At 35.2% G+C, this 8,862-nt stretch overlaps 1 protein-coding gene across 1 annotated transcript; it reads right to left on the minus strand.

Annotated features, from left to right (window-relative positions):
• Positions 1-4,841: 4,841 nt before the first annotated feature.
• LOC137737884 (beta-glucosidase 24-like) lies at positions 4,842-8,641 on the minus strand. The gene is made up of 13 exons (XM_068477461.1): positions 8,448-8,641; positions 8,283-8,352; positions 7,905-7,963; positions 7,717-7,792; positions 7,331-7,408; positions 7,130-7,217; positions 6,783-7,035; positions 6,578-6,693; positions 6,240-6,454; positions 6,110-6,141; positions 5,822-5,924; positions 5,571-5,679; positions 4,842-5,467 (listed from the first exon to the last, which is right to left on the minus strand). Exons 1-13 carry the CDS (start codon positions 8,613-8,615, stop codon positions 5,197-5,199), a joined length of 1,638 nt encoding a protein of 545 aa, XP_068333562.1. The 5' UTR covers positions 8,616-8,641; the 3' UTR covers positions 4,842-5,196.
• Between the last annotated feature and the right edge of the window lie 221 nt (positions 8,642-8,862).

Here is an 8,862-nt window from a genome sequence, read left to right on the forward strand (position 1 = left end):
GAAAACATGGCTAAGGAAAAAGATATATGAGGAACCAACTTGTTATCAGTGGTGTTCCGGGACAAGTTGCAGAAGCAATCCCAGTGTCTAGCCATGGTCAGGCTTATTGTTCTAACTGTCTTCTGTAACATAAAGTGTCATGAATCAACTAGAATTCCATAACAGAAAACAACAAGAGTGGAACTTTCTGCATATCTTTTTATCGAGTGTTGATGTGAACTATTTTGGATGGTTTTAGAAAGAAAATAAAAGCTTTGTGTATTCCCAAAGTATTGTTAGAAAATCTTTTCTCACATAGAAGAAAATTCATTGAACAGTTTATCACAAGATGTAAAGACTAATACTCTTAACCAAGTGATCTAAAACCCTCATTAGAAATGTTTAGTTTAGGGTTTAGGATTTTGATGAGCTATATAGGAAAAATCAAGCTCTAACGGAGTAGCCAATTGAATAGCCAAACTTTGTCTATTTGGTAAAAGACAATAATAAAATAAAATTGTCTATTTGGCTTGCCAACTCTATAGGTGTGACACAATTTTTTTTTTTGGAAAATACCTTAAAATGGGACAATTTCTTAATCTTGAGACAAAAACAGGACAAACTGGTTATGCATAAGTCATGCACACCATGCATAAAACCGAAATTACTAAAATACCCACATATAAATGGGTTATTTCCTCCTATTTTCTAATTTCTCTCTCTCTCTCTCTCTCTCTCTCTCTTCTCTCATTTTCTCCCTCACACTCTCTCTCCCTTCTCATTGTGCACACACGGTGTACTGTCATCCCGACCAATATTGTCCAAATCGAAGCCACCACCAATTTCATCTCATCCTCACGAGTCCAAAACACCTAACCTTGTCACGACTCTCATCCCCAACCGTTGAGATTGAAACTCAAGCAGGCCGTGAGTTTTACGGCCATTTTTCGGCAACATAACAAACAACTGAGGCTCAAGAACACCACCACTGGACTCGCATCGAGGGTGGGAACAAAGCCCAATCATTAAATGTTGATGTTTTGTTGGATGAAGTTTTCATGATTTGCTCATTGTATGTACACGACGTGCAAATGATATGCTCACATATCTGAGCCAACCCACAAAGCCAGAGCTCACATCTCTCTTTTTGAAATCAGAAAACTGAAGTCATCACATGTGACGTCACCACCATATACACTATATGCACACCACTTGCACATCATATGTACGATACAATTACATGATATGCACAGAACTGAAGATCGAGCAACAAGCTGCTCACCACATAACATACGTGCATCATAACTAGTGAACATTCTCACTTCTCATATTAAGATGTAGCCATACACACCATATGCACACCACATGCACATTACAGAAAAATTTTCACAAATTTCTACAATTGGACACTTGAACCATAAATTGTTCTATCCTAGTTTTGTAGCATGTCAAAACTTGAAATTTATTCCACAACCCATAGGCCCAACATGAAACACAAACCCTAATTTAACTTCTAAGTATTAATTCATCTTACAAACAACCCATTTATTCAATAAATCATTGATGAAGGAACTTGGAACTAAACACCCTACCTTACTATGCATGCTGAAGCTTCAGTCATCGGAAAAAATGGAAATTTCCGTCCAAAACAGAAAATATGGTACAAAAGTTAACTCTCTTCTCACCCCTCTCTCGTATCCATTTGTTAGAAATCAGAGGTATGAGGTCTACCCAAAACCCAGCTCACTATTCTCACATCTCTTTGGACTTCACTCTCTTCGAAATCAGATGAATTAATACTTAGAAGTTAAATTAGGGTTTGTATTTCATGTTGCGGTCTATGGGTTGCGGAATAAAATTCAAGTTTTGACATGGTACAAAATTGGGATGAAACAATTTATGGTTCAAGTGTCCAATTGCAGAAATTTGTGAAATTTTTTCCATAATGTGCATTTGGTGTGCATGGCTACATCCTAATATGAGAAGCAAGAATGTTTACTAATTGTGATGCACATATGGTGTGCCTCGAAATTTAGCGAGTATGACTACAACCTTGTTGGCCTCAGCGAAAAACAAAATTAAGAAAAAACTTAGAGGACATTAAGGATCATGCGTGTCCATGAAATAACGACAACGAGTATCATGTTTTCCACGTGCACGGTTAAGCGGTGATTGATATACGTACCAAGACTTTTCAAGCTGCCATTATAACCTTATATACGTAACAATTATGTTTTATTTGTATCCACTATACCAATAGGTCATGCCGTCAAAGTTTCTCATTAATGCAAAAGGCATCTCATTGCTCGATCTTCAATTTTGTGCATATCATGTGCATGTACTGTACAAATGATTTGCATGTGGTGTGCATATAGTGTATATGGTGGTGACATCACAGGTGATGACATCATTTTTCTAATTTCGAAAAGAAAGCTGTGAGCTCTGGGTTTTTGGGTTGGCTCAGATCTGTGAGCATATCATGTGCATGTCGTGTATATACAATGAGCAAATCCTGTAAAATTCATCCAACAAAACACCAACATTTAATGACTGAGCTTTGTTCCCACCCTTGATGCGAGTCCAGTGGTGGTGGTCTCGAGCCTCAGTTGTTTGCCTTGTTGCCGAAAAATGGTCAAAAAACTCGCGGCGTGCTTGAGTTTCGATCCCAACGATCAGGGATGAGATTCGTGACAAGGGTAGGTGTTTTGGACTCGTGTGGACGAGATGAAATTGGTAGTGGCTTCGATTTGGACGGTGTGGGTAGGGATGACAGTGCACTGTGTGTGTACAGTGAGAAGGGGAGAAAGAGTGAGTGAAGGAGAAAGTGAGAGAAGAGAGGGAGGGAGGGAGAGACAGAGTAGAGAGAGAATGAAATCAGAAAATGGGAGGAAATAACCCATTTATATACAAGGGCAATTAAGTCATTTTAGGAGTAGGAAAAATCATATTTTTGTCCAATTGTTGTGCTTGGCGTGTGCATGGCGTGTGTATAATCGAAATGCTCTATCCAAGATTAAGAAATTGTCCTATTTCTGAGTATTTTCCTTTTTTTAGTCAATTTAGTAAGTGACTTTGTACATCAACTATTATAGTATAGTTTTATCTATATTATATTTGCCTACACCATTAGAAGTGCTTAGGTGCATTGGGTATCTGGAAGATTCAAACCCGAACCAGATGTTGTGGAGGGTTGTGGACTTGGTGAAGGAGCCGTTGGTTCATAAGCAATGTAATTGTTTGTGCCTGAAAAAAACAAAAACAGAAACAAAACACAAAATAATAAAAATAAATAAATAAATAAAAACAACGCCCAAACTTAGTGTTGGCCTTGAGGGTAGTCTATATAGGCACCCGCATAGGACCTCCACTTCAGAGGGGGCCTCAATTTTTTTTTAATAATGTAAATATATAATTAGGAGGTTCCGGATTTAAGGCTCCAAGCTGATGAGTTTTCTTGACTGTGGTCACGGTGAAGTTCCTCATAGCCTCTCTGAGCCTTGAAGTGATGGATAACCATAGCTTGCCACCACAGTTGAATTTAGGTTGATTGTAAATGGAATTAGGATTTTCGAATCCATGTTCCCTCTAGGAATTTAGGATTTGATCGTTTAATTAATTAGAAGATGAAGTCTAGTGTTTTGATGAGTGCCAATTTCAAAGCTTCTCAATTGCAGATGAACTATCTTGATCAAATCTTATCATTGACCAATTATGTCACAAGAAATATTGAATGAGTTTGCTATTTTGTTAATTGAAAAAGAATTGGTTGAAAATTTTGATTAAGTAAACTTAATTAGTACATTTGCACCTAAAAACACGACACGTGTAATATGTAAGTAATGTTTCCATACGTTTCTTCTATTGTTATTAATTTTTTATGATATTTGATATAGAAATAGATTTTTTTTTTCATGTATTCATGTCATATTTTTTATACATATCAATGTACAAATGGTCAAGTTTCAGAAAACTCTAGAACCCCACGTTGAAAACTCGACTAGAGTCCCCAATTTCTCAGGGCCGGCCCTGCCCAAACTGTGTAGAAATTTGACCTCAAAATCAGCACCTGCACCACCAAATTCAAGAAAAGTTAAACTTAAAAATAAATAATCCAATATTACCTTGGTGGTGGTGGTTCAACGGAGAAAAATGGTTGTGGGGTTCAGCTAGGAAGAGGAGGTCGTGTCTGGTGGTGATCGTGGAATTAGATGGAGTGTTGCTTAGAGGATTGTGTGAGCTTGTTTTCCTCCCCTTTAAAACTATAGCTAGTGTTTATTTACATGAAGTATAATAGGCAACGACTTGTGCAAGTTCTTGCCTATTATATTTACAACAGCACACCAATTTATTCTATTCAATAATTAGATAACAACTACCACTTAATACTACGGTCTAATATCATTTCTCTTCACTTGTAAGTGAGATAGATTTGATTCTCGCTAAAAACGAATTTGAACACATTATTATGCCTAGGCTATTATGAGGCTTAGCTCATTATTACGGTCTAGTGCTGAAACCGTATTATAACATTGACACGAGAAAAAAAAAAAAAAAAAGTTGAGAGCATCTCCAATAGAGATGTAAAAAAAACACAAGTGCCAAATGTTCATATAATGGTTGACATGGCAATGTTAAATTCTCTTCCAACCCATATTTTTTTTTGTTATAAAGGATATATGTAGGACCCATTTTTAAAAAGAAATCAATTAAAATAAAATTTCAAGATTTATAATTGGTGCACTAATGAGACTCACAAAATAAAAAAATTAAAAAAAATAATTAACATCACATTTTCTCATATGTCAAATTTGACATCAAAATATTCATATGTTAATTCACGTAGAATTGAGAAATCAATTGGAGCTTCTTCGTACCTTCAAATTTGATTGTGTGACATTCCATTTAAGTTTTGAAATCTCCTTCGGAGATGGTCTGAGATTAAGAGAGAAACTAGGAGAATGGAGATTATATTATTTCCTTGGGGAAACCCTTATTTGTGCTAATTACATGAGTTCAATAGAAGGTATGAACGTTAATTACTCATGAAACAAATGCATCTTAATCAACTAATTATCATATCCCTAATCACTAACTTGATTGAGGCATCCTCCGTATCTACCATTTAGAACAAAGGGAGCATTTTTTTTCCCTTTGTTAAAAACTTATTTATTATTATAGAAACGGCAACATACGTGAAACTCATTATCCATGTAGCAATTAAAGGATGTCGCCCTTTGAGGATTTAGGTTTTGAACCCAAGTTTTTGGTGGTGCCCTTTGAGGGTTTGGTGTTGCTCTTTGAGGAATCATGTTTAGGACCCGAGCGGGAAAGAAGATTCTTCCACCAACGAGCTGAGAGTTTGTAATGCCTTTTGAGCCCGTTTTTGTAATCCACATAAATGATACCGAATCTCACAGTGTAACCGTTAGCCCATTCAAAGTTGTCAAGCAAGGACCACGCAAAGAACCCTTTCACATTAATGCCCTTCCTGCTCAATCAAATGTTAGATACAATCATGTTCGTGAAATTATTGGTCAAGAAATGAGAACAAAAATCAAATCTTTGCTTAATTTTGTCAAGCAATCACTTACTTAATGGCTTCTTGAACGTAATAAAGATGCGCATCGTAATATTTAATTCTTTCTTTGTCGATGAGAGCTTCCTCAAGTGATAATTTGGGATCATTTGCCTCGTCAACTCCTACAAAAAAAAATGTGATGTTTGTTTAGTTTCATGTGGAAATATAAATGGCAATAAGTGTATGTATGTATATATGATTTGACATTTTTAACGAAACTAAAATTATTGAAATCACACAACTAATACGTAGAACCGTAATTACCATTTTCTGTGATGTAAATAACTGGATTTTTATACTTTCTCTTTGTGTAACTTAATAGTTCTAGAAGTCCTTGAGGATAAACATAAAGCCAATTTGAAGCAGCCTGAAACCAACCATGTCAAAGTTGTGTGAGCTGCAACATAATATGAGGTAAGAGGATTTATAAGTATAATATTATTTATGTGTAAATAATATCGTTTTTGTTAAAATATATATATATATATATATATATATATATATATATATATATATATATATATGAACTTGTTATATATATAGTAGACGTACCATTGGACCAATGAGGACTCCATTGCGGTTGTCTGCCACAATAATATTCATTTTTCAAAGTCTTGTTAGTGGTGCTTTAATTAAAAAAATTATATATCGGAAGCTAAAAATTTTAACTAAATTTACTCACTTAATGATTCGACCTTGGCGTCGGTTGACTGGCTTGGCTGTGCAGCCTTAACAGGAACATCTTTTGCATAAGAAGATGAGTAGTAATTCAATCCAATAAAGTCATATGAACCTTTTAGCATATTGGATTGCTCTTCGGTGAACTTGGGCAATCGACTTCCAACTAGCTTTACCATATGCTTTGGATATCGCCCCCTTGTCAACGGATCCATAAACCTATAATTAAATCGAAATTTTCAAATATATATTAAGCAAGTTTAAAAAAATGTGAATTGTAAATCATGTGATTTAATTGTTTAACTTCTTTAGTGATCTAATTATTTAGAAGTGCGTACGTACCAGCCATACGAAAAATCAAGTGCTCGCATTGCAGCACCTTTATCCTCCATAGAATCAGAAAGGGGCACAGACCAACCGGAGTTAAGTGCTATTCCGATCACGCCCTTTTGCGTAGCCTGTGCATGCATGCATATTTAATACTAACATTTGAATATATAATATATGTACGTTTGTGTATATATACATGTATATATTTAAAACTTACCTGATACTTGTCTCTATACACTTTTACAGCAGCTGCATGAGCTAGAAGTTGGTGATACGCTGCTAAATATGGCTCTGTCGCCGAATTTCCACCCTCTTTGCATTTTGTATGGTTAGAGCATCGGCCTGGAGCGAATGCTCCGACAGTATAACCTTGGACGCTATAAGTTTGAGGCTCATTTAACGTGATCCAGTGTTTTACTTTGTCACCAAATTCTTTAAAGCAGAGGTCTGCATAGTCCCGAAAATGACTCCTACATATAAGATAAAATGTTTGATTCAATTTTGAACTTTAATTAATTAAGCATTTCACGAGTTTATAAGTGCTAAGGAAGTTGTTTCACTTACACACTGTTAGGGCTTAAGAAGCCACGGTACTCATCTTCCAAAGCCTGGGGAAAATCCCAATGAAAGAGTGTCACGAAGGGCTTTATGCCTGCAATATATAAAAATTAAAACAATATTACAGAAATGAAAAAATAAAAAAATAATTAGTAATATATTTTTCTTTTTGGGTAAAATTAGGCGCAGAGGAGTCATGGGCATAACCATTGGCTTGAAGCTCATTGAGGAGGTTTTTGTAATAGTTTAGTCCTTCCATGTTCACTCCCCCACTTAGCTTTCCATCTGATCCAAACGTTTTGGGGAGAAAGAACAACAATGTAATTGCATTAGAAGCATAGTAATCATCACCATATTTATTTTTTTTATTTTTTTTAAAGGAGACAACTAGTGGCATATCATAGTTATTTTGTAACCATAATCAAGTAGATTGACAACTTATAAAGTATCAAACTCAGAACCTCCCTTTTTCTTTTTAGGGAGAAGCTGTTCGAACTTTTCCACAAGGCAACTTGTTGGGGTTATGATATATATTAATATAATTAAATAAAACAATAGTAATTTACAGATTTTTACTATATTGATTGTCTTACTAGGTAACAAGCGAGACCATGAGATTGAAAATCTGTAAAAATCCCAACCCATATCCTTGAGAATCCCAACATCTTCCTGCAACATGTCGAAAGGACTTGTTATTTTTCTTGCCCTCAAATTCTTATAATTAATCTTCTTTGCTAAATTCTTCAAAAAGAATTAAAGGTTAAAAAAGTGTGACATATACCTTAATGCGATGATATGAATCAACAGCCACATCTCCATTGCTGCGGTCCGTTATTTTATCTGAATTGTTTTATTTGTCCATAAAATATGTAAGTATCTTATAAACCGATTCGGAGCAAACCTTTTTTTATCAAAACAATTTAGCTTTTGAGCTTTGCTCTGTAGAACATTTAAATAAAACAAAAAACCTAATTGCAAAATACACTCCTGAAACTTGGAGTCACTTTAAAAAAAAAAAAGATGATTTAAAAAAAATCACATAAAATTTTACTTTTAACTAGATATTTGGTAGAAATAAGTGCTAGTTCTATCTTTGGTTATCACTATGTTAATTTTGTATGGAAGAAGATGGGTATGAGAAATAAAATAATTCAAATACCTGGATATTTGTGAGCGAATGTATCCCAAACAGATGGTCCTCTACCCCCTTCCTTTGCAGCACCTTCAAACTAATAAAATTCCCATAACAGACAATAAATTAAACCCATCAACCTAATTAGAAATAATTAACCTTGAAATAAAATATGTATATAGAGATGCGGACCTGGTAAGCTGCTCCGGCAGCCCCGAACATGAAATCGGGTGGAAAACTGGTCCGGTTGAAGTTCTGATAAGCATCAGATGAAGCATAAGGTTTAGGAGGCTCTGGCTTGGCACTAATTGTGACTGCACAGCCAAGAACGAGCAGGAGGATGAAACCTAACTTAATCATTTTGATGGTGATTTTTTTATTTGAATTCTAGGGTTAGCTATTGCCCTTTATATATACACATATTTTGTAGTGGACAAGAATCGTGATAGGATATCGAAAGACTTAATTTAGACATATGCATGTATTTATGTAATGATGCCAGTTTTAGGATTTGTTTTAATTTGACTCCAATAAGAGCGGTCATTCCGTTGCATACGGAAAGATTTGTTTTACTTTTGACCATGTTCAACCTAGAAACATCACATAT

Source organism: Pyrus communis, chromosome 1 (genome assembly GCF_963583255.1).
Source record: "Pyrus communis chromosome 1, drPyrComm1.1, whole genome shotgun sequence".
Lineage (NCBI taxonomy): Eukaryota > Viridiplantae > Streptophyta > Magnoliopsida > Rosales > Rosaceae > Pyrus > Pyrus communis.

Coding starts and splice junctions, on each gene's coding strand:
- LOC137737884 (XM_068477461.1), bottom strand. CDS start 8,615: ATGATTAAGTTAGGTTTCATCCTCCTGCTCGTTCTTGGCTGTGCAGTC. Junction 7,964..8,282: donor ATTCGCTCACAAATATCCAG/GTATTTGAATTA, acceptor AAAACAATTCAG/ATAAAATAACGGACCGCAGC. Junction 5,680..5,821: donor TATTTACATCACAGAAAATG/GTAATTACGGTT, acceptor TTTTTTTTGTAG/GAGTTGACGAGGCAAATGAT.